This window comes from Lepidochelys olivacea (genome assembly GCF_965140295.1).
Source record: "Lepidochelys olivacea isolate rLepOli2 genome assembly, chromosome: 4".
Classification (NCBI taxonomy): domain Eukaryota; kingdom Metazoa; phylum Chordata; order Testudines; family Cheloniidae; genus Lepidochelys; species Lepidochelys olivacea.
This window is the reverse complement of record NC_140414.1, coordinates 57405098-57431585: the sequence shown is the minus strand read 5'-3', so window position 1 is coordinate 57431585 and position 26488 is coordinate 57405098. Positions and strand designations below refer to the sequence as shown.

General features: G+C 39.4%; 1 protein-coding gene across 1 annotated transcript in view; it reads right to left on the bottom strand.

The window, feature by feature from the left end:
- The window catches only part of NAA15 (N-alpha-acetyltransferase 15, NatA auxiliary subunit), a 66139-nt gene that overhangs the window by 28026 nt on the left and 11625 nt on the right, over positions 1-26488 (bottom strand). The window contains exons 2-14 of the mRNA XM_084625818.1: positions 18097-18181; positions 16429-16533; positions 15475-15632; positions 13595-13729; positions 13257-13410; positions 11857-11976; positions 10998-11093; positions 10747-10853; positions 10187-10259; positions 5356-5525; positions 4439-4591; positions 3250-3378; positions 2040-2253 (exon numbers count right to left, since the gene is read on the bottom strand). Coding sequence (XP_084481944.1) covers positions 2040-2253; positions 3250-3378; positions 4439-4591; positions 5356-5525; positions 10187-10259; positions 10747-10853; positions 10998-11093; positions 11857-11976; positions 13257-13410; positions 13595-13729; positions 15475-15632; positions 16429-16533; positions 18097-18181 — 1699 coding nt within the window. The remainder of the gene's footprint in view (positions 1-2039; positions 2254-3249; positions 3379-4438; positions 4592-5355; positions 5526-10186; positions 10260-10746; positions 10854-10997; positions 11094-11856; positions 11977-13256; positions 13411-13594; positions 13730-15474; positions 15633-16428; positions 16534-18096; positions 18182-26488) is intronic.

The window sequence follows — 26488 nt, the reverse complement described above, 5'->3', positions numbered from 1 at the left end:
CAACCAAGGCATTGTGAAAGTTTGAAACAAAATCCAAAAATTAATCTGTAAAAACATATTGCATTTGTGCCCTTTCTAGCTTCTTTAGACCTGAAGCTATGCAAGTGAAACTGAGATGAGAAGCAATTTTCACTAAACTTTTTAAACTGTCTAGTTTTGTTCATTCCTATTTCTTTAACAAAGATTCAGTACCCTTCCTTTCAACTCCTCTATTAAGTCCCCAGTCCACAAGTCATCCAAGTTGTCCTTCAGTTAAGAAGGCCAGACTGACATTTTAATAATAAAAACACCCATCCGCCACCCACCAAATACTTAACATTGAGGACTTTATAGATCAAAAAGCAGAAGACATCTGTGACAGTCTGTACCCTCATGTTTGCCCCTTTTACAAAACTATAATGGATTTTGTACAAAGTATGCCTTGTGAGGTATTATTTGAAAACTCAATTTCCTGATCATTATTGTCCTGGTAAATTGTGCGTGGCAACACTATATATAAAGTTATAAGATTTAACATTACTGAGACACATTCCAAGTTTAGAAAAGCAGGCCTAAACCAGTTCCTCAAAGACAAAAGGCAAACTGATGCCTCAGCCAGGTGTAAACAAAATCAAATGAACTATCACCTGGTTACACGACCATTGTTCAGCAGGAAAAAGGGTGAGTGAGAAATTTACGCTTTGGCAAAGAAACAGCTAGAGGTTCCTGTCCTCAAAATATCTCTCCCTTCATCTCTACTGACGGCATCATCAACACTTGAAGGACAAAGGAAGCATCAATGGACTGGGGAGGGATCATGGCTGAAAGAATTTCAGTCCCTAAGACTGCTAAAACATGTAGTGAGAGACTTTTGCTTTGAAATCACTTAGCTTGTTAAGGTAGGTGTCAGTTACATTTTATTTTGTATTTCTTTGTAACCAATTCTGACTTTTATGCCTCATTACTTGTAATCACTTAAAATCTATCTTTCTGTAATTACTAAACTTGTTTTATTGTTTTATCTAAACCAGTGTGTGTTTGGACTGAAGTATTTCAGAAACTTCATTTGAGATAACAAGATTTGTGCATATAAATTTCTATTAATGAAACGATGGACTTTACACCAAACTTGTATTGTCCAGGAAGGTGCTGGGCAGTACAGGACGCACAGTTCTGGGTGAAAGTCTGGGACCGGGAGTTTGCTGGTGTTGCCCTGCAGTGTAATTAATGCGTGGCTGTAGCACTCATACAGTATAGCTAGAAGCGATTTACATGCTGGAAGCAGTGTGTGAGCTGACCACGAGTGGATGCTGTCACAGCTACACCGTGTAAAAGGCACCGGAGAATTGCGGGGTCACAGCTGTCCATCAGTCTAGATTGTACCTTGGGGAATGTCACAACAGCACAACTCAATTTTTCTACCTTTTGCAGGTCACCTTCGAATTGTGCTGAAACTTGTTGGAAGAACAGCTGCTTCAAATGCAACCCCTGAGATCTGCTTCATCGAGACAAGAGACCATGAATATGCAGCATTTTCTTGATCAGTCTCAAATGAAATTTGAATGGTTTTCTTTGGAAATTATAAAAGGGTTTGAAAAAGTGTTTTAGAATTATCCCATCAAAATCCTACTTGGATTTTAACTATAAATCTGCATTGTATAAACAGAATGCGTAGAAGTAATAACACCATTTTTCATCTGTAGATCTGAAAGCACTTGAACAGAGGAGGTTAGTATCATTATCCCATTTTTACAGATGGGGAAACTGGCACAGAGAGTTAAAGTGACTTGTCCAATGTCACCAAGCAGGCTAGTGACAGAATAGAAACCAGATCTCCTGAGTCTCAGTCCAGCTCTCTACCCACTGGGATACACTGCCTCTATTTTTAATAGAAAGTTAGCATTCACTTGTTACAAGTCAATTTCTGGCTTGCAACTTTTACCACTGAATTAGGAGCTCCAGTCTAACTATCAATGTCAAACATACAAATATCTATATCTACAGAATATACCCCAAATACATAAACTGCACACAAAATAAATCCAGGAAATTTCTTATACCTGTATCAGCCTCGTGTTCTTTATTCTCATCTGTTAGAGGATTATCATGAAGCTTCAAATATATCTCTATGGCAATTCGTGCAGCCTTGAAGTAAAATGGATGTTGCCGAAGTACGTCTTCTAGTTTTAACAAGTCCACATAAGACCTAAGTGTAATCTTTCTCATACAGTAAGTGTGGAAGTCAAACTGGTCATCTGTAATTTCTACAAAATGCTAACAGAAAACAGCAAGTTTTAGCAAGTGTTAGAGAACCAAACAAACCTGAAATTCAAATACATATTTTCTTAGACGCAGCTATGGAAAAAAATTGCAACTGAAGAAAAACCGGCCAACTGATAATGGATCAGTGCCTTACATACTCAACTAGTGAGTGTCATTCAAGTTTTGGTACTTGGACTTAAGAAAAATGTATGAAGTTATGGGTGAAGTTACAAAATGACGTTTTTCTCCTAAAAGCTGACAAAAATAATTCCACGAACTGCCTAATACCCAATGTCAAAAAAGGAACTACTCCAGGACCAATGTAGAGTATAACAAGTCAGGACCAAAAAGCACAAGTTTAATTCTTTCAGACACTACTACAGCGAATAGAGAGGAGAGGAGAGTGCTGGAAAACAAACAAACTTGTAAAAGAATATTTATTTTGTGAGAAAGAATTTAACATGAACTATAAATTTTGAAGAAAAAAGCCATGGAAGACTTTGTGGAGTGGTCGAGCCTTAAGCACACAAGTTGAGTAGTTTCAGAGTACCAAACAAAGTTTTGACTTGTGGCACAATTTTTCTCCTTCAGCAATTAAACCAGAGAAAAATCATTCTGAGCTTCTGGCTGCTTTCTGGCATTTTAGGACTAAAAAATTCATTACAATGGCCTTGTTTGTCAAAACCCATGCAGATTAAGTTCCAATCCTGCAAGCATTTAGGCACATGTTTAACTTTACTCATACGAGTACTTTCATTGAACACAATGGGACTACTCATATGAGTAAGATTAAACACGTGTGTTTGCAGGATTAGAGCTTTATTTAATACAGTTACAATTAGACATGGGTATAGGCTGCTCTTTCACACTTGGAAGGCCATAGCATGCCACAGGAAATTACAAGGTTTCTAAGGGCCAGGCTAGAGATGTTAATGTTTAGATGAAAACATGCAATGACAGTAAAGCAAAACTGGAAATTTTAACAGATTAAATTACTTAGACACATACTCTCTCGATTTCATGGCATTTCTTAAGTGCTTCTCCAAATTTATTCATTGCCTTGTAAGCTTGGGCACATTCTGTCTGGAACCACATGCACTGCATTTCATTCAAGTTCTCTACTGCTGAGGTTCCTTCCTAAAAGCAAAACAGAAATATTAGAAATAATCCAAAAACATTTCTCTGCTCAGGCACACCTCAGTTTTCTCCTCCCTCCTGCCTTCCCTGAAGGAAGAGAGGAACAGAGCAATGGAGGCAATAACTAACGGCAGCTTGTGGCCTCAGTGCCTCTGTAAACAATAAGAGAGCAACCATTTTGAAAGGGAGCAAGCTGATGAAAGACTATGCCAGCCTCTGCTGAAAAATAAACTTTCAGTTATGAAGAACACTGGCGAAAAGTGACAGTCAATTCTCAAAAATTCTTCACATGTAGCCTATGATCAAGATTTCAGTGCATTTTAGCCTCTAATTTATAAAACAAAAACAGAGCGCCTATCCAAGGCTAAAGATGTCTCTGCCATAAACAAGAAGAAATAAAATTAAACAACCTGCAGAACACAAAACTGTCCTCCCCACAACTCCGATTACTCTCAAAAGTCCACCTCCCCAGCAGCCCAACAAATAAGATGCACCTTGGAGTATGCCTTGGAAATCGTTATACTCAGGATATTTCAGACATATGGGATGGGGATAGCCTGTTCCAGAGATAAGGGACCTCAAAGAATACTATTACCAACTATATGGAACTTCTATGAGGAAAGTTTAAATAGTCTCTGTTGTTGAGATCATTTGGAACAAAAAAGGATTTGACAAAGGATTCTAAATTTTGTAAGGGAATTTTAAGAATTAATTTAAAATCTAAATTGATTTATCTGTAAGTCTGCAGAAACTTCTGTACTCAGAGTGCTGTACTTTTGGGGAGGATGTACTGCATTTTTCATATGTAACAAAGAAGTTGAATCCTTGTAAGTGCAAAACTCAGCTTAACCTTAACTATGGAGCCATTATCACCATGTAAATGAAATTTAGCTACAAACTGCTACAAGTGAAGTGAGCAACCTTCATAACTCAGCCAGAACAGGGAAAGAAATTACTGACCAATTTAGAGGCTCAGAAGGACAGCTAAAATATGCAACGTACTTTACACTTGATTATGTCTACATTTTATTCATCAAAAACTATAGTAACAGGAACAAACCCTTGTAAACTTAGAACACATTTCTTCTGCCTCTTTAATCAAGTTGGCTTTCAACATATATTTTGCACATTTGGAGTTGATAAATCTGTCTGCTGTGTCCAAAGCCTGGGCTTCATCCATCCACCTCGCAGCTTCTTTAATGTTTCCAGCATGCTTAAAAAGAAAAATTCAAATCAAGTAAGCAAGGAAATTATAAAATGCATACAGTTTAGCCTTATCCACCCACTCTTCATTAACAAATTAAATATTATAAAATAGGGTTAATTTAAACAAGGTACCAAAAACTTTATGAAACAGTCTTCTTACAACAAACAAAACCATACCTCACAACAAAAAAGCGGCGATACAACTGCATCTCAATATTATAGTTTCCCTCCTTTGACACTACTGTCTCCAAACAGACCTTGTTAATCCATATTTTGCTAATTCACAAGCCTAAGACCTCTTAATAAAACTAGGCCTCACTACAGCACTTTGAGTTGTTACAGAGAATTGGGGTCAGATTAGGGTGTTTTTAGGACATGATTATTTAAAAAATAATTAATAAGTTTACTAATTTATTATGATTTAGCAAAGTAAACTAAAATTACAATAACCGTCAATCAACAAAGTACATTTTGTGATAACACTTTTCCTTTCTAATTGTTTTTTTACTAATAATTAGTAATGATTACTAATTTGCAATAAACTAATTGATGTAAATTTAGGGAGGTTCTACTATATGGAATTTTAAGAACTCATGGAAACATTTCTATGGGTCTTAGGTTTTGTAAAAGTCTGCTCATACAAAACCCAACTCCTCAACCAATATTAGTGCTGAACCACTACAGGGAAGTACAGTCATGATTAAAGGTTTCACTGCAAAATAAAAGAGAAAAGTCATATCTGATAATTAAGAACAAATCAATCAAGATTACCTTATAGATTTTAGCCTTCACAAGGAAGAGTTCTATCAAGGTGGGAGTACTTTCTATAGCAGCATTTATGTATTCCAGAGCCATGGATGGCTGCCCAATTTTGTCATAATGTTGTGCTAAGTAGTACTGGACCCACAGTAAAGTGGTTGGAGGTTCTTCTTTACCGTCATCTATGGGGGGAAAAGATGTCATATATTCCATTTAACCAGCATATAGCACAAGGAATATCCTATTGATGTAGTGTACAGAATTCATTGTTTATCTCTATATCTACCTCTCAACCCACTGATAAATCAAAAGTAGGAAACATGTCTACTTTATCTGGAGAGTAATCTTAGCACTTTACAGTAAATTACTGATTTAGGTCAAAGACATAGTATGCCAATTGCAAATGTTAGCAACTGAAATATATCATTGTGTTCGGCATTTACATCAGTATATTTTCAATACACCAATTTAAAGCACTTTAAATATTTAACTAGCTCAGATTAAGTGGCACCAATCTATTCTGGTCTCATTATAAATATCTTTAAAAAGCTTTGGACATAGCTGGCGTTGGATTAAACCCACCTTGAATAGATAAATGTATTCCAATTTTTTCCAAAGTAACCCTAAATCATAAGATATCTCCTTTGTGTGCAACACAAACCATGACTCTGAAAGGACTTGATCCTGCAACACGCTGAGCCCCTGATCCAGTAAAGCACTTAAGCACCAGTCAGTAGAGACTACTCAAGGCCTAAAGTTAAGTTCACTCTGAATTGGGAATGGAGTGCCCAGTACCAGAACAAGTCCAAAGGCTTTAATTCTTCAGTATAGTAACGCCTCACTTAACATTGTAGTTATGTTCCTGAAAAATGCAACTTTAAGCAAAACAATGTTAAGCGAATCCAATTTCCCCATAAGAATTAATGTACATCGCGGGGGTGAGGGGGGGGAGGTAGAGTTAGATTCCATGGTATTTTTTTTTGCCAGACATAATACTTTGTGTATACATATATATAAAAATACACACACACACACGATAAGTTTTAAACAAACAATTTAATACTGTACACAGCAATGATGATTGTGAAGCTTGGTTCAGGTGGTGGAGTCAGTGGGTGGGATATTTCCCACGGAATGCCTTAATGCTAAATGATGAACTAGCACTTGGCTGAGCCCTCAATGGTTAACACACTGTTGTTAATGTAGCCTCACACTCTACAAGGTAGCAGTAATGGAGGGAGGAGACACAGCATGGCAGAGAAAGAGAGAGACACAAACAGACACACACACCCTGTGTGAGAGAGACAAGCATTGCCCCTTTAAGTATGCTGACCCCACTCTAAGTACACTGCCTTTAAAATACAAAAAAAAAAAAAAGGAGTACTTGTGGCACCTTAGAGACCAACAAATTTATTTGAGCATAAGCTTTCGTGAGCTACAGCTCACTTCATCGGATGCATTCCGTGGAAAATACAGTGGGGAGATTTATATACATAGAGAACATGAAACAAAGGGTGTTTCCATACACACTGTAACCAGAGTGATCACTTAAGGTGAGCTACTACCAGCAGGAGAGCGGAGGGGAGGCGGGGGGAACCTTTTGTAGCGATAATCAAGGTGGGCCATTTCCAGCAGTTGACAAGAATGTCTGAGGAAACGGGGTGTGTGTGTGTGTGTGTGTCCGTCCTCCAGGATAGGTTGTAGATCCCTGATGATGCATTGGAGACGTTTTAGTTGGGGGCTGAAGGTGATGGCTAGCGGCCATCACCTTCAGCCCCCAACTAAAACCTCTCCAACGCATCATCAAGGATCTACAACCTATCCTGAAGGACGACCCATCACTCTCACAGATCTTGGGAGACAGGCCAGTCCTTGGTTATAGCCAGCCCCTCAACCTGAAGCAAATACTGACCAGCAAGCGCACACCACACAACGGAACCACTAACCCAGGAACCTGTCCTTGCAACAAAGTTTGTTGCCAACTGTGCCCACATATCTATTCAGGGGACACCATCATAGGACCTAATCACACCAGCCACACTATCAGAGGCTCGTTCACCTGCACATCTACCAATGTGATATATGCCATCATGTGCAGCAATGCCTCTCTGCCATGTACATTGGTCAAACTGGACAGTCTCTACGTAAAAGAATAAATGGACACAAATCAGACGTCAAGAATTATAACATTCAAAAACCAGTCGGAGATCACTTCAGTCTCTCTGGTCACTCAGTTTCTGACCTAAAAGTGGCAATACTTCAGCAAAAAAACTTCAAAAACAGACTCCAACGAGTCTGAATTGGAATTAATTTGCAAACTAGATACAATTAACTTAGGCTTGAATAGAGACTGGGAGTGGATGGGTCATTACACAAAGTAAAACTATTTTCCCATATTTATCACCTCCACCCCCCACTGTTCCTCAGACGTTCTTGTCAACTGCCGGAAATGGCCCACCTTGATTACCACTACAAAAGGTTTCCCCCCCCCACCCGCTCTCCTGCTGGTAATAGCTCACCTTAAGTGATCACTCTAGTTACAGTGCGTACGGTAACACCCATTGTTTCATGTTCTCTGCGTATATAAATCTCCCCACTGTATTTTCCACTGAATGCATCCGATGAAGTGAGCTGTAGCTCACGAAAGCTTATGCTCAAATAAATTTGTTAGTCTCTAAGGTGCCACAAGTCCTCCTTTTCTTTTTGCGACTACAGACGAACACTACTGATACTCTGAAACCTGCCTTTAAGTAGATCAGAAAGTTGAGACAGCAGCTGCTGCCAGCAAGCTCCCTTAGTCCTGAGCCCTGTTGTGTCCCCCCTGCTCTGTAGAGATGGAGGGCAGGAGTGGGGAGCAGGAGGGGGACACCCTGACTTTAGCACCCTTCTTCCCCCCCGCACCCTCTGCATAGCAAGCAGAAGGCTCCCAGGAGCAGCTCCAAGGCAGAAGGCAGGAGCAGCACATGGCAGTGCGGGGAGGGACAGCTGAACTGCTGGCAATTGATAGCCTGCTGGGCAGCTGTCGCACAGGGACCTTAGGGGAACAGGGAGCTGATCGGAGGGCTGCCGGTACACCCTGGTTCCAAGCCCTCACCAGCTCGCTCCAGCGGGTTGCTCTTTCTGCAAGCAGTGGACAAAGCAGGCGGCTGCCAAATGATGTTATAAGGGAGCACTGCACAACTTTAAACAAGCATGTTCTCTAATCGTTCAGCAACATAACAAGGAAACAATGTTAACCTGGACAACGTTAAGTGACGAGTTACTGTACCTATAACTAAGGCTGCATGTCTGTCAGGGTCACGGATTTCATGACTTGCTGTGACTTTTGCGGCGGCCGTTGCAGCTGGCTCAGGGGGCTGGGGTGGAGGGCGGTGCTTACCTTGGGATGGTACTCCCCGGAAGCGGCTGGCATGTCCCTGCAGCTGCTAGGCAGAGGGTGAGGGGGCTCTGCGTGCTGCCCCTGCTTGCAGGCACCGCTCCTGCAGCTCCCACTGACTGCGGTTCCTGGCCAAGGGGAGCTACAGAGCCAGAGTTTGTGGCAGGGGCAGTGTGCGGCATCCCCCAGGCCTTCCCTCCCCTGAGGAGCTGCAGGAACATGCCATCTGCTTCCGGGGAATTGTGCGGAGCCAGGTAGGGAGCCTGTCAGCCCCTCCAACCCCGTCTCGCCCACCGCACCCTCCCCCAGCAACAACAGGGGTCCCAGGCCACCCATCCCCACCCCAGCGGGGGGTCCCAGGCTGTGTGCCACCACCTGCCCACCCCCACCAGTACGGGTCCTGGCTGTGCACTGTCACCTGCTCCCCCCAGCACCTGTGGGGGTCCCGGCCCATGCGCTGCTGACCGCTCCCCTATCGAGCACCCGCAGGCCCCCGGGCCCAAGTTTTAGTTTGGGGTATATCGTACAAGTCATGGACAGGTCACAGGCTGTGAATTTTTGTTTACTGCCTATGACCTGTCCATGACTTTTACTAAAAATACCCATGACTAAAACAGCCTTACATATGACATGATTTACCCCACAGTCATATTTTTACTTTTAATACTTTCTCTCCAATGAAAATTAAACAGATTGAGTTTTGTTCAGCCATGTCCACACAAATGTGCCCTAATTTAAAGTTTTTTTAAAAAAGCCAATACAAGTTTATGTTTAAATTTTGAATTCAGTTTGAAAGATTGGCTTATTTCAGTTTAGCTTAATATTGTAAAAAAACCAAGCCAAAATAAAGTAAGCCATTCTCTTAGCTAAAGAGCATCTCCACACTACTTGCACTGGTTTGAAAAACAAATCTTTTGTTAACTGCTGCAAGTTTACATGTAGACAATGTTTTCACATTCAAGGAAGGATGAATTTTTAATTAACTGCCCAAAGAAGGTCTTTACAAGACTGTGAAACAGTCTTCATTTCTTGGAAAAAGACAGACTGGCCAAGATATCTAAATATGGGAATTTTACATCTCAAGTTCTTCTCTGTAAATAGAAAGTTTTATTGTAACATGAACAATGTATATACTAAATACTATCAATACAGTTACAACATAATCCATTTTTATTTCACATGGCTGCCATAATTATAATTCTTTCCTCATCACATTTAAGGGTGTCCCATCGTATGATATCTTGAAGTGAGTGCGGACAGCTGCCTAGGCTAAAACAGCATACATTCTGAGTACAGATTGAGAACATACTATGGTACTCAAATTGTAAGGAGGGCTACAGCTCACTTCTCCACTTTCAAAAGTTTGTAGGGTTTTTTTTTCCTATTCTTTCACCCCTGCCTGAATTGTTACATATAACATATGATTGGCACAGTGTTTTCATAAAGTATTAAATCATTGTTACTCACCATTGGGATTAAATAACCTGCAGCTTTTTAGAGAAGTTTCATAACCTACCACCAACTCTTCTATAATTACCACCTCCACATGCAAAGACAAAACAAGAAATATTAGTGATCCAGGTGTTATTTCACTTTAACATGAACGTCCTTGGTGTTATCCACACGGACGATAAGAGATCTACTATTGCAATATACTAAGTCCTAGTACAGAGGGGAATGTGCTCAATTCCCATCTCTCCTGTTGGCATATAGAGAGAAATCCTGACAATTTTGTGTACACATACACTTAATTGATTTCTGTTAAGTAGTTCATGGTTTGGTACAACTGACTTGGAAAAGAGCTATGTAAATTTGCACAATAGGAAATGTAGAACTGGATTTTTGCTGTTGTGACCTAGAATAATGAGAAAAATCAAGTCAGTGACAGTAATAGAGTAGTGTCAGCTGGGAGATCCCAGTCTAAGCACTGAAATTCCAGGCCAAAGTAGGCTCCAACTTAATATAAAGTTGCTTTTATTCCTTTAGTGTATAAAAATAAACCCAAATTGTTGGAAAGATTCATTTACCTTTTCTTTATCTTTGTACAATGATCTCAAAGTATTAAAAACAGGTGGACAGCCTTTGCTGAAATTCATCCTTAGAAACTTGTCCAAACATTCCTTAAACTTTTCACCTTTGGGGGAAAAAGATCTGTTGATTTTGTTTTTACCAAATATTACTTTGCGATTTTAACTTTTTATATTGTTAAATAGGAAGTTTTAGCAAAAGAAATAAAAAAGTGAAATTATTTTTATTTGCTTGCCAAAAATGCACATACCAGATAAAAAGTTTAGTGGCAGTCTTCTTGGAACTAGTCCCCTTGGGTACTTAGTCCAGGCCTCTTCATAGATTTTCAGCCTCTCAAGCATATTGGCTACAACAAAACAAAATTTGGAACTACTAAAAAGAATCTTTTCTGGTAATTAAATTACACCCTCCCCAGAATGCATAGCAAGTAGTAGCTGTATACTTTAAGTAACATAGTTAATTTGCAATGTAGTCCATTTTGAAAGGTCATTAAAAAGTAGTTTCAGGTACAACGGTTATGAGTCCCCCTGCAAGTTTGTTGATTGCATTTTCCCCTTTTAAAAAAAGGTTTCTATCCTCCATTGCTGGGTGAATGACCCACACAGAGGAAAACCAACTATACAGATGGAGCAATTAAACTGACTGTATTTGAAGTGCTGTCAAAGGCACAAAGTAAATAAACAAAGAAATCATACTTCTGCCTGAAAATTATATTGACTGTAAACACAAGATTACCATAAATGAGATCAGAGAAAAAAATTTAATTGATAGTGTCCCTTCTAAAAAAAGGACTTTGTCTTCTATTTCTACCATTCATACAAACAGAAGGACTACAGCTCTTACAATCTGCCATTTTTTATTTATCTATCTTTTACCCAATGAAGACAAACAGGACATTAGGACAAAAAGTCATGCAAGTTTTTCAAGATAATGTTAGTAACAAAAACATAAAAAATCCCTACTACATATCAAAAACTAGACTAGAAGTTGTCAAATATATGTGTCCCTTTAAGAACGTACTTAATGCATGTTTTCAATGCATAAGTAAATGACAACTGAGCAAAAACAGATTCTTGATACTCTATTATTACAAGCTGTAAAATCATTACCTGGTTTAAGTGCCTTTTCTAAGCCTTTGTAGTAAGCCCAGTTTTCAGGATTCCTTTCTTGCAATCCTCTATACACCTCAGCTGCTTCTTCCAGCCTGCAGAGTTGTAACAGAAGTTCTCCTGTTTAAAATTCATAAAGTTATACACTGAGTGTGAGGAAGAATGCAACAGCTAAACATCTGTAGTGCTAATTTGACTGTTAGACATTCCTCAATTCTTTGTTAATCTACGTTTCCTAGACATGAATATCAATGGTATGACTGACAAGAACTTCAATTTTGAGGTTTAACAATTTTTCATGTTCACAGCCAACAACTCATTAAGCTTTTTAGTTGAAGACTTATATAGGTAGAAGGAGTTACTTCATTAAGAGCGAGGAACAAAAATTAGATGTATCTTGATTAAAATTTTTGAAGAACTAAGTACAGTTCTACTATGGAAAGTAATTAAAAATGGTACGTGGTATTCCATGTTTATAGTTTCTTGACATCAAAATCAAATATGCTCAGTTTGCAAGTAAAAGGAAAAGTTTACAAAGTCTGAGTGTGAAAAACCATCTTTTCAGATTTGTACATCAGCTATTTGTCTAACTTGTGAGTTGTACTGAGAGATTCTGCAGGCAAGTTCTTCCCTCACTGACAGCTGGCAATGGGATGGCATAGTGATAACAAAGATAGAATTTGGACCAGCAGGTGTAACCAGCATTTCTGTTGATGCTACAGCCAGAACACAATCCACCTATTTCAGAGCTGCATTGACTTAGCAGTGCTAAAAAACAGTAAAAGTAATTTTACACACACACACACACACACACACACACTTAAAAGTAACTAGACATCACGTAACTGATGACACCTCCCCCTCACACACCCATTCAAGTAAGCACACTTGACTGAATTCATCAGAGGTGATCTGGTAATTAAGAAGGAATCATGTTTAGAGGAAAGTCTCAATAACTTAGTGAAATTTTGCTCTACAGAAAGGAAGAAAAGAGCAAAGTCTTACCCCTCTCCTCTCTTCCAGCAACTTTCACAGCACAAGCTAGTGCTTACTACAGAAATGTTAACTTGGGCTATGGGTCTTCACATAGCAGCCACCTTAGATAATCTTAAGCCATGGAGAGACACCTCTGGCCCACCCACCAACATGACAGGACCAGGAAGTAGTATCTCACCAGAAGAGAGCTAAATTCTGCCAAGAACATTAGAAAGTCCAGTGAAAACAGTAGACCCAATGCTAACTCTTGTAGACCTAAACGGGCCTGTCTGGTATGCTTCATAATTCAGTCATATAAAAATAGCTCGTTTCTCAAACAGCATATACAGGAACCACACACAAGATTCCATAATGCAGATATGTATAAGCACAAAGAGTGACAGCATCCTGAAGAGGCAAAATACCTTTAGTTTCTTCAACAGCCAGTTTATCACAGATCTGCTTTTCATAGGTACCAAGGTGTTCCAAGGCTTCTTTGTAGAGTCCTGCTTCTCGGAGGACTTGATTCTGATACAACAGCAGCTCACTGTACTCATAGTCCACTTTATCAGGAGACGTCTGAATGTAAACAAGGCAGATGAGTGTTCACCCTTGTAGCATAAACTTAAACTTAAGATAAACTGAATTCATTTGGTTTTAAAAATCTAAATGTTATTAAATTGTTTATGTGTTTGAAAGACAATTACTTTTTTTGGCTCACAACTAATCAAAACGAAGAATTCCATGTTTTCTTTTTTTATACCTGTTGAGTCTTCCTAAATTCCTCTAAAATCTTTGCTGCCATTTCATAATCTTCCAGCAGATGATAAGCAATAGCATAACCAATCCACGAGGCTCGCTGTGCAGGTCGGAGCTGAAGTAACTGGTACCTGGTTTCCTGTAACACAGTTATAACTACTAATTTTCCTGTTCTCATGGACGCTAAAGTTCTCCATAAAATACTGTAGCTTTAACATTTCAATATATTTTAGTAAGACTACTTGACACAGTACAAAGGAAAAAATAGCAATTGTGCCAAATTAAAAAGCTTGAACTTTGATAAAGTGAAAAAAGATAACATTTAACTATAACAGTACTAAAGAGGTCCTATTTCCAACTAAGTGGTCCTCATGAGCCAGGCTAACATTAATGTAGGTATCAAGGCATGTTCTTCTCTATCCTAAAACTACTAAATAAAAAGCATCATTCAGGATGTTTCAGTTTGGGACCTAGGGAAAAGTTCTTGTTGTAATGACACTTCAGATTTATCAAGGAGCCTGTATGTATTCAATCAGAGATTCTACCCAACTCAACATAAAAGTGTTTGCGTGTAAATGGCATCCATCTTTATGGTGATTACAGTTGCATCTACAAATGGCCTTTAATTAGTTTCTGAACCTAGCTGTATGACTCTTCAGGGAGTCATGAATTTTTTTGACTCAGATTTCCGGAACAGCAAGTAATTTAAAAATATTTTTAAAAAGTCACTATACACATAGAGGGTAACAAGCATGAGCAATAAACAGAAAGGGATCATGAAGAACAGCTAAGAGTAATAATAAACAGTAATGCATAAAATTGGGAGGAGCTGCATTATGTCCACTCTTAATTAACCTTTATATTAAATGACCTAGCAGTAGAAAACTGCATGATGACATTCACAGATTCAAAATTGTGATGAGTTTTGAGCTTCAGTCAAGACAGATTAAATACAAAGGGACTTGGAGAAATTAGAAACATGAACAGCATATGAGATTCAACTTGAAACATATGAGCACATATGTTTGCTGGAAAATATTCCACCTTCAACACACATGGGGAGATAAAAAAACTAGTAATTCTTAATTACAGCAAATCAGACATGAGTTTACAATGCAACAGGACAGCAAAAAAGGGCAATTCAATTTGGGGATGCATTTGCAGAGATGTGAGAGCAGTGCTTGTAGTCCTTGTCCACAGAAACAAAACACCATAGTGCGACCGTACCTAGAATAGCATGTTCAGTTCTAAGCAACATTTTACCAGAAAACTATTGACAAACTGACATGAATTCAGAGAACAGCAACACATTTAGTCAGGGGCTGAAGAAACTGGCTTAAAAGGAAAACAGAAGGTTGAAAACTAAAATATGTTCAGTTTGGCTACAGGATAATCAACAGGAGAAACAGGGTAACAGTCTATGAACAACTGAAAATCTAAAACCAAGGAATGAGAGGAATAGATAGAGGCTTATATGAGTATATGGGAGAAAGTTATGAAAGGAAAACACTTTGGTTGAATATCAGGACAGTTTTCCTGATAGTAAACTTTGTTAGGCAGCAGAACAGTCTTCAAAAGAAAGTGGTAAAAGCCCTATCAACACCTGGGACACTTATAGACTAGACAACACTCAAAGTGTCCACCAGTGAACAATTCTACTTTAATAGAAAGATAACCTAGCAAATTATTTTCTTTATATGAAAGTTATTAAAAAGTAGTCTTCTGCATATCTGAGTATGAATGTCTAAGTGTTAAGCATATAAGGGTTTAATGTTTTGATTCCTATGGTCTTTAACCCGAGGAAACCGTATGCAAGTTACTAATTATTGCACTAACCCTTTGCTCTGTGTCCCTGGAAACCAATAACATAAATACTCTACTTACCCTGTAACCCTCAAGATCCCTCATTTGAATCTGTAGCAGAGAGAGATCTCTCAAGATTTGAAGATTGTCTTTATCCCATTTCAGTGCATTTCTGTAACATTTGATAGCTTCATCATACTTCTTGTCTGACCTCTGGAGAAGACCATAGACATGCCAGCCTGGAAAACTTTGTTAAGGGTACTACTGCATTTGAGGGTGAAGAAAATCAATCCAGAAAGGCACAAAGAGCGTGCCTACTAGGTAAAATAAAATAAAATAATAATTAATAAATAATCAATCCAGCTTTGTAACAGACAGTAACACCACCAGAACATTCAAACTGATGATATAAAGCTTTTCACCAATTGATATTACAGGAACACGGTGTGGGGTGGAAAGGAGAGAGATGGACGGACATTATCGCAATTCATTTTCCTACTGTTTGACAGGACTATCAACTTGTATTACCTGCATTTTTTAACTTGCCTAATACAGGCCCCAACTCAGGGACACACTTAAGTATGTATTTAAGCTTCAAGTATGTCATTAGTCCCACTGACATCAATAGGATAATCGTGTGCTTAAAGTTAGGCACATGCTCAAGTACATGCTTAAATCAGGGCCATAGCAAGCAATTCTGAAGGAAAAAGTTTACACTTGCAAATACAATGGAAAAGAACAGCATGATTTTGATTCAACAACTATAATTCTTCCCACAAAAGCAAGAATGTGTATTTAATTGCTTGTGCTTTGAAGGATAGCTTTGACACAAAATTTAGGTATGAAATTGTTCAAGAAAAGTTTAAACAAAATGTACTTGTATATGTATATGCATATTAAAAGTACCAGTTGTACACTTTCAGTTTTGGAACAGTGATAGATGTTAGCTCTTGTTCACATTCTATAAAATAATCAGTTACTCTAACAACAGCCTTCTCTGCATTCACAAATGGAAGGTATATTCAAAAAGGATACAGACATGACTCTTTAAATCATTCCGTAAACCTCTACGCACTAGTTCATATGCTTCCTCTTTCTTCCCTAGACAGTTCAGCGTTAGTCCTTTCATTGCCAGAGTTTCTAAAAAACATTAGGATTCAATTGACACCAATCTATTATTTTATTAAACACAAGAGACATTATATAAATCAGGGGTGGGGAACCTTTTTTCTATCGGGGACACTGACCCACAGAAAAAAATCAGTTGCAGGCCACACAGCCCCACGGGGTGGTGCGGAGACTCGGGGCTTCCTCTAGGCTCCCAGGTGGGACCAGAAAAGGGGGTTCAGGGTGTGGGAAGGGGCTCTGGGCTGGGATGTGGGAGGGAGGGAGGGCTCCAGCTGAGCGAGTGGGCTCTGGGATGGGGGTGGGCTCTGGGGTGCAGGAGGGGGCTCAGGGCTGGGAGGAGGTTCGGGGTGTGGGCTTTGGAATGGAGTTTGGGTGTGAGACGGGCTCAGGGCTGGGGGTTTATCTAGTAAATGCTCTCTGCCTACCCTGGCTCCGCGCTGCTCCCCAAAGGGGCTGCTATATCCGTCCCCTTGGCGTATATATATGGTGTATGCTGCCCGCGTCTGCAGGCGCCACCCCCACAGCTCCATTGGCCACGGTTCCCGACCAAAGAGAGCTGCGGAGCCAGTACTGGGGGAAGCGCGCAGAGCTTCCGTTATCTCCTCTGCTTCTAGGGGCTACAGGGACATGTCGGTTGCTTCTGGGAGCCGACCGGACTTTTAACGTACAGGGGGGAGAGGAGGCTTCCAGCCCACAGTGCAGTGACTTGCCACGGGCTGGATGAAATGAAGCAGAGACCCAAATCTGGCCCGTAGGTTCCCCACCCCTGATATAAACTAATAACTTAATGCATATAAATATTCATACATAAGACTTTAGACTCAGGAAAGTTAGTAGCACAAAGATTCCAATTATTCTATTTTCAGGTCCAAAAGATTACATTATAGCTTATTCAGTTAGCAGATGAGGCTCAAACAATCAGTTAAAGGAACCAGTATTCTACTTTAGAGCACATTGGTTTTCCCTGTATACACTGGTAGGCAGACATAGTCTCTCTCTATTGGAAAGGAGTGCCATGTCTGTTTAAATAGTCCATTCTTTAACAGAAAAGGGAGTCATTTAAAGTGGATTCCAGAAAAGGACAGTCATGCCAGTTTAACAGGTAAAAAGGCAATTCCTTTGAGTACTTGAAAGAGGTTCAACCGAAAGAGTGAAGAAGAAAAAAAAAAGTTGGGTGGCAAAAAACCCTTTTTTCTCTTCCAAACTGTGTCCCTCTCACTGGAAGATGAAGATAATTCTAACCGCAATTTGTGTGTGTTGTTCGACCCAACCCCTTCCCCAAATACTGTACTGCTTGTTCAGATATGAGACAGAGAAAAAATAAAAAGATTAAGGACAGATTTTAAAAATGTTACATCAGCAATAAAGTATCACATTATGATGCAGGGTTTCCAAAAGTTACACTTTGTACTTCATCGGTTTCCCCTTAAAATTACTTATCCAAAAGGATGAACAAAAAGATGCTGAAAGACTTATGAAGTTTTATGGAAAATCTCTTAAAATATGTATTACTTGTCTTAAAGCATATGATAAGCAGGCTATGGTAGTTTTAAAATATGCCATCTGAAGCCTCACCTCCATGTTCTGCAAACTTTGGGTTAGAAAGGATCTGTTTACAAAACTTCAGCCCATTTCTGTACTGTTTATGTTCATAACACCTCTGTAGAAGAACAACAAAGTCAGTAATTTAATTCACAAATGTTATGCAATGTTAAAACAAAAAGCTAAAGCACTATAATTTCAGATATTGAAATGTCTGTGTAGACAGTTTTGGGCTTCAAAAAAAATGGGCTATGTCCATTAACATACCATTGTAATGTTAAGAATATCAGTCATTTGTACCAACATATTGGATATTATTGCTTTAAGCAATATAGAAAAGGAGTACTTGTGGCACCTTAGAGATGAAGTGAGCTGTAGCTCATGAAAGCTTATGCTCAAATAAATTCGTTAGTCTCTAAGGTGCCACAAGTACTCCTTTTCTTTTTGCGAATACAGACTAACACGGCTGCTACTCTGTTACCTATCATTAAGCAATATAGTTTTTCTAGCAGTAAAAGCTAATATTTCATGTCCTTGGCAATTTTATTAACCTTACAATAGGAATCAGTGGCACTTCATCAAAATTAAAAAACATCTTCATACTGTACCCATACTCAGGCTAAGTAGTTTATCTAAATACTTATCACAATGTAAGTGATTCATATTTGAAGATAATGTTCCTGTATAACAACTGATATTCGTTCAGACTCTACATTATGGAAGCCATATCAGACCTATTCAACTCCTTTAAAACAGATTACCTTTTTTATTAAAAAAACATGTCTTACAAGTGTTCAATCAACTTTGGCATAATGCCTCTTCACAAGGGGATATAGCATAACACAAATATTCTAGATGGACAAATGGGGAGAAGGGTGGTTGTGATGGTTCTTGGGGTACCCAGAGCTGAGAGTCACCTTGTTACAGCAGGAGTGAGTCTTGCCTGTGGCAGCTCCGGGTTAGCTCCTTACCTCCTCCAGGCTATGCCAGCCCTCACTTCACCTTGCAGGTTAACAAGTGGTGCACCCCAGTTCCTGAGCCCCCTTGAAGCATTCCCGTGTGATAACCAGCCCCTGACACTGGCAGCTCATAGAAATGACAGGTCTTCTGCTCCCACAGGAATAATGTAGCCCAGTTTACCAGTTTTACCTTAAATCACCACTCCTCTGTAACACACAGCTCTTGTGAGCACTCATAATAAAAAAGATTTAAGTGAAAAAGAATAGAGGTTCCACTAAAAACAAGAAAGTGTTATGAAAACAGATGGTTACAATATAAAATAAATTCATACAATACAAACTAGGGCCTACAATTAAGTTACTTTCCTATCAAATAAAGTAGTTTTCTCCCCCCATCCCAAAGTTCATTCTCTTGCAGATCTAATCTTTCATGAAATACACCCCCTTTCAACAAGTTTTCTCCTCAGTGAATGGATGCAGAGGGTCTTTCTCCACCCCCACATATACTGAATCAAGTTTTTTTGTCTTTATTCACAGGCAGGGCGAGCACTTGTCTGTTACAATGCTCCTTACCTTCAAGTGATTGTTTGCAGTTGTCTTTGGTAGTTTTCCAGTGACTATTCTTGGATGGGGTAAGGGTGGGCAATCGAACATGTCACATAATTGGCTACCCAGGGTGTGGTGACAACTCCCTCCCACATGAATGGGTCATCATCAAGACAATGGTTACCTGGGGACTAACTTTTACTCCAAGACCATAACGGAATATTTTTCAATATAGTTATATTAATCCTTAAATATTATCCATACACACTTCTCATAATGATTATGAGTACTGGTAAGTTACAAACGTGCAGTACAGACCTCACCCTTCATTGAGAAATACCATAAAAGTGATGTATTAGGTCCAGTGAGTTTATCAGGTCTGAGAGAGGAGTAGCCTGTGGAAAAAACTGAACCCTTCTGCCAGTTGTCACCAATGAGCCTCTGTCACAGAAGTTAATAATGTGAAATGTAATCTTTATTGGCCATGTAGGCAGAAAAGATTGGGAAAAGCAGCAAGGTTCAGATCTCTATAATCTCTCTGAAAGTAAAGAGTTTCTAAATTAGATTGCCAAATGCCACTGCAGATGTCCAATGACATAAGGGATGAGCCTCTGGGTAAGCCACATGTTCACCCTCTCTGATCTTACAGGACAGAGATTAAAGCTTTTACTACTAAATTCAACCATTGTGCCTACCCTCCAGAAGTACCCACATGTAGTCATACATAGGCCACCTTGAAGAGCATCAAGGAAAGATTCAACTACCAACTCAGCAGGTGCAGAATGACAGTTTGATGTGCTTTTGATAGATTAAAGGTACACGAGTGGTGTTCACTCACTAAATTGGATCTCAGTGAGAAAAATATCCCAATGGTTAGAACTGCCTGTTGTGTCTTGCATAGTAACTGTGAGGTAAAGGGGAAAATCTACACTCAGAGTGGAGGGCAGAAGTGGAGAGACTGTCTGGACAGGCAGACAAGTTTGGACAGGCAGACAAGTGGGCCATTAGAAGAGCTCAAGTACTGGGTGCTTAGAGAACCACTATGTATTCTGCACTATGTATTGTGAACTAATAAAGAACATTTTATTTGGAAAAAAAATTGAAATGTATTGGAGTAGTAAAAACAGTTCAGAAAAAATAATGTGCAAAAAAATAGCAATGTAATTAAAATTGTGGCTACACATACACCAACCATGGCTCTCATAGGTCAGCATATGCGAAGCTGTGGTTTTCCTTGCTGTCCCTTGGCATGGAATAGTAGGGGTAAATAGGTGGCCCATGAGACCAGATGGAATGTTGGGGAAGGCAGGGAGCCGGTACCAGGCAATTCTCAAACAACTGCAAAGGGTGGGGAGTCCAGGATTGCTGGACCTGTATGTCAACCAGCATCGGCTCTGTGGCATTTATGTTTGCTGCCTCAGAAACCCCATTATGTCTTAGTGCATTTCCCTCTCCTTTTCCTGCTGGAATTCCTGGCCCTGTCGGTTGGGCAGTTGCACACTCAAAGGAGAGTTATTAGGTGTGCTCATCATGCTGGGCAATCAGGAAAAGACACTTCAAAGGGTGTTTTTAAATAGGGTGTGGGGGTGGCTTCCAGTCTGTGACCCTGGCAGTCGAGTTCAGAATTGTGACTGAAGTGGCTACTGCAGCAGGGAACAGGGCATTGTGGGACAGCTGTTGGAAGACTGTTAGGATCAACACAGGTCACACACTGTCTACACTCGCACTACATCAAACTCAGTAGGTCGACCGGGACTCAATGCCGTAGGGGGAGGTGGTTTTACTGTGTTGCTGTAACGGGGCACTTATGTCGGCCGGAGACAAATTTGAATGTAGTCCGTAGACACATACACAAATAGGGTTGACGCAAAGCAACTTATGTTGACTTAACTTTGTAGTTGTAGACCAGGCCACAGATATATGCTATGTGGTTATTAGATAAAGGTTTCCGGCAATATTTATCTAGTTTAATTTGAATTTGATCTTCAGTTTATCATGTGATCCTTTGTTATTTATTCCTGGATATAACAGAGAACTGAGGGACTTATCTACTTCTCAAACCCACACAAATCACAAAAAAAATCATACTGCAAAGAAATGGAAAGCAGAAAAACTGAAGTTTCCTATTAGCGTCTGGTACAAGTTCAATGACCTAGTAAGTCTTGAGAGTTTTCCTCTTGGTAAGTCAGAGCTTGGCTTCCTTTGAAGAAATATGGTCTTCATTCCTGGAAGTATATAGTAAAGACACTCTACAGCAATAAGGTGTTAGTCTGTATCATGAGGATTGCATATGGTATCCTTTCCTGTTCTCTCCACCTCCTTTCCGATTCTCCCTTCTATTATCTTGTTCTTGCCAATTAGGTTCACTTGAATGTAGCTAATAAATGTTATTTGTATGGTATGTAATTTTCTAAAACTGTTACTAAGATGTTTACAGTCAACTACATATTTGAAACAGATTTTTTCTCAGCAAATGGGAAAACACTAGCAAGACTCAAATACTAAATTGTACACATTGTTTTCTCCTTTCTGGAATACTGGGATAACACCAGATCCATTTTGCTTCTTTTAATACTTTCATCACAGTAGCACTGAATCCACAAAGACTTAGGCACATGTACACGAGCAACCTGAAACACTTGGGTATAGTTTCACCAATATAAACAGTGAGAACAGCCCCACTGATTCAAGTTGTGGAGTAGTTTGGGGGCAGAGAGCCCATGGGAATACTCATGTGCAAAGTTACACATATGCTTAAGTCTTCACACCTTTGGGGCTTATACTATATTTCCTCATGACTCCAACAAAAACAATTACCTGAATGCAATCCTTGAGGTTCTGTAACAGGAGCAGGAAACTCTCCAAAATAAAAATTATTTAAATAAGCTCTCCAAGTGAAACTACTCCGCTTTGAGCTGTGGAACTGTTCTTTTTTTTAAAAAGAACTGAGCAAGGTAATTTTCCTGCTTAGTATAATAGCCTCCCACAGATATGGAACCTGTGACCTTTCCAGATATGTTTCAGAATGCCATATTCAGCAGGAGAGGATCCAAGATATTTTTAAGGCTTTGTCTACACTATAGCCTATGTCGGCAGAACTTATGTCACTCAGGGGTATGAACATTCCACTGCCTGATTGACATAAGCTACACTGACATAAGCATCCATGTGCACGGTGCTATGTTGTGGAGGTGGGTTTTTTATGCCGATGGGAGAGCTCTCTCCCATCGGCATAGAGCATCTTCACCATATGCGCTGCTGCAACGCTGTATCTACAGACATGACCTAAATGTCTAACTAGGATAACAAATTGGATTTCCCGAATCTGCTATTTAAATAGATCGTAAGAGATCATTGTTTAAGATGCACTGTGAAATAAGAAAGTGTGAAGGAAAAGACCAATGATTGGTAATATGTTGGACAGCAGTTAATTAAATAAGAGAATACTTTAACAGCAAAAGCTGATCACTACACAGAGGATGTTATTTTTGTGTGTGTGTTTTATTTTATTATATACAAGACACTTGATTTCTTCTTTGTAATTACATGATGCAATTGCTCTTATTACATTGGAGTTTTCCTTTAACAGTACCATGATGAAAATGCTACTGAAATCTACTAAAGCTGCAGATGTTCTCCAGTTTCTCCCTTTTTTTCTTTAAAGTGGTCATCTTGATGAGAACATAGCTTTCAGTAGCACTTTAAAAAAAAAAGTCAGGATTAATATATGTTCCCCTTTCGTACCTAAAAGTTTGAAGGGTTTTGTTATTTAGTTTAGATTTGAAATTTAGGATTTGTTTAGAACAAAGAATATGATACGAATTTTAAATGCATTAACAGATTTTTATTTTGAAATATTTAAACATTCCTCTGCAGTTTTGTAAAATCCAAACCTAATAGTTTGCTTATGTATGACACAAAGCAAATAAACTGACCATTCTAATTCCGTCATCAAAGGGACTAAAGGGGGGTGGGCGGGCGCGCGGGGGCGCCTAAAAGTGCAGCTTGCAATAGTAACACAGATAACACCATAAAGAGAAGGGGACAAATTTTTGGCTTTGCAGTTCAGCTTTAAGTACAACTGTTACACTACTTTGCCTGCTAGAAACACTGGATCTTACCTCTTGGCAGTTTAGTTGTATGTGCTTTGACAGAAGTCTTATCTTGACATTTAAGGCAAGTCAACAAAGATGCATATTATACTCATGAGAAGTAGGAAAATGTCTACACAAGTTTTAGATGTCCAGATAAAACTTTTTCAGCATCTTCTAAAATTATTATGATGGCCAGCATAACACAAGTTAAGAATGACAGCAAATTTTCTCTTTTAGACAATTAAGGACCTGATCCTATGACCACTGAAGTCAAAGGAAAGACACCCACTGACTTCAATGAGCTTTGGTAAGACCCTAAGAGCTTGTTACAAATTAACTCAAACACTGACACCTGAGGTGCTGAAACTGAGGACCCAGCAGTAATACACCGGATCCTTGCTAGAACGTACATCTACATAACGTGAATTCGCATATAACGCGCTCGCGGTCATAGATCCCAAATTTAAATACTTTAATTGCAATTAATTTTAACGCGGTCCCCGCTATAACGCTGTCCCTGCATTAAAGTGGTACTGCGCATGGATCCCAAATCCCGTGTTCTAGCGACGGTCCGGTGTAGTTGCTTGCTTTCTTGGGAAATGAACAAACTGATTATAGATAGGGTAGTTAAGAATTCTAAGCTGCTGTTTCTGTTTTCTCCGATGTTGGTAGGCCAAAGGAAGATAATTGGTCTGACACGGATTTCCTACATGAAATATCTCCGAACTTCCTGGTTCACATTCTCCAATCTATTTCATTTTGTAAAAGGAAAACTTCAGTGATTGTGTAATTCTGAAACTTGACTAGCATGTGTAAAATCATTTTTTTAAATCTGTTTTTAATAAAAATGGAAAGATACATTGACTTCATGGAGACTGCCATCTTCCCTGTGAACCAGTTAAATAAAAATAGCAAAGTACCCTTGAATAGGAAAAATATTTATAAATAAGTTTATCTGCATATTTTTAAATGCACGCTGAAATGATTTTATTTAAAATTGTTTATTTCAAAGGCAGATGGTGTTCAGGAATTTTAGAGACAAACAAGTATCATCCACCCTAAAAACATGTCTTTATGAAGAGCTTCCTCAATCCCTGTGTCTGTCTGTACACACTCCATTTGGAATGGGGGAAGGGGGTAGGGGAGGAATTAAGGGAGATGTATTTCCCCCCATTTAAATAAATGGGAAAATGTCCTTTCATTGAAGTTTGCCAACAGGCCCCAACCCACTGTTCTGGGCACTCTAGTTCGCAGACTCCAACCCATAGTTTGCAGGCAACTTATACAAAATAAATAAACTATCAACTGGCACAGAAATGTTGAAACTTCCCCAGGTATCCGTTAAATTATTTGCACTTATACAGGGCTTTTCAAACAATAAATCACCAAGGGTTTTACAGCCATGAGTAGATATCCCTTTCTATGAGTGCTATGGACATAAAATTTAACTTTTTAAGTTACCTACCATTATATGGTGATATCTGATACATGAAAATAACTGAGGTATCTGCTCATGAGACTGTAAGGGACACCACTATATATAAGATGAGGCAGACTTGTCCAAAGTCACACATTGCGTCAGTGGCAAAAATGGGAACAAAACTCACAGTGCCTACTGTTCCCTGCTCTAAACACTAAATTATTCAGCCTGATTTTTATTGATTTATTTTTTCATGAAACATTTATTCCAGGGCTTTGGAAGTATGAAGTGTACTAGATAGACTGAGCCATATAAAACAGACTGAGTGAGATCTATAACCTATAATATCCTAGTAAGAAGTCCAATCCTCCACCCCCATGTTGAGAACGGGCAAGGACTCACATCCCTGTATGGGTAGAGACTCTCAAGCAGGATTTAGGGACACCCCTTTTGAATCACCTTTCATCTAACAAATGGACAATAAATACATCCTGACTACCACCACCCACAATCAACCCTCCAGATGTTAAAAGGTTAAAGAAGCTTTCTCTCTGTTTCTCCCCAACCTCTTCCCATTCAGAGCCTCCTGGCTGCCAGCAGGATAAGATGGAGGGACTCCGCTTCTTTACACCTCACTCAGACTCCTGGTTGCTGCAACAGGGGACTGAAGGAAGATGTGCCCTTCCTTCAACTTTCTGGATTAGGCTTGGCAAACTGGTCAATTGACTATTATTTGAGCATGGTCAAATAGTTAAGTATTCCAGCAAGAATACCCTCATGTAGGTAGTGACCTACATTTTTGACTGAATCATGGTGCCATCTGTTAAGAAGCCCTACTTAAATGTTTGGATCACTTACTATACTACATACTAATGCCACCTGTTGGGAAAAAGGTGAACTAATTGAAAGTTGAGCATCTTGATTGGCTGCAATATACTAGAACAAACATTGTACGTATGGGTAGATTTATTTGAATACCATGCCATCAACACACACAGCAGTTTACAAAAAGCACATTAAACAAGGTAAGACATGGCCCCTGCCCTGAAGAGTTTACAATCTAAAGTGACTAGGCAAACATACAGAAATTAACTGAAAAGGGAGTGGGGCGTTCAGTCACTAAACCTCCTTCCTCTACGCAAAGATGTGCAGCGATTAAGCTTCTCCCTTAAACAAACGTAACACAGCTATTAAACCCCCCTAATACTCCCCTCCCCCAATAACCTACATTAAATGCCCATGTAAGAAAACCCTCACTCCTCCCCCTCAACAAGAATCCCCTTCATACCGCACGTGTATCCCCAGCAATACTTTGCTGATAATATGCAAAGTTCTAGGCTAATGAAGGAGGTGTAACATTACATCTCTGTAAAGACCCTCTCTTCCTGCAGCTGCTTATTAGTCCA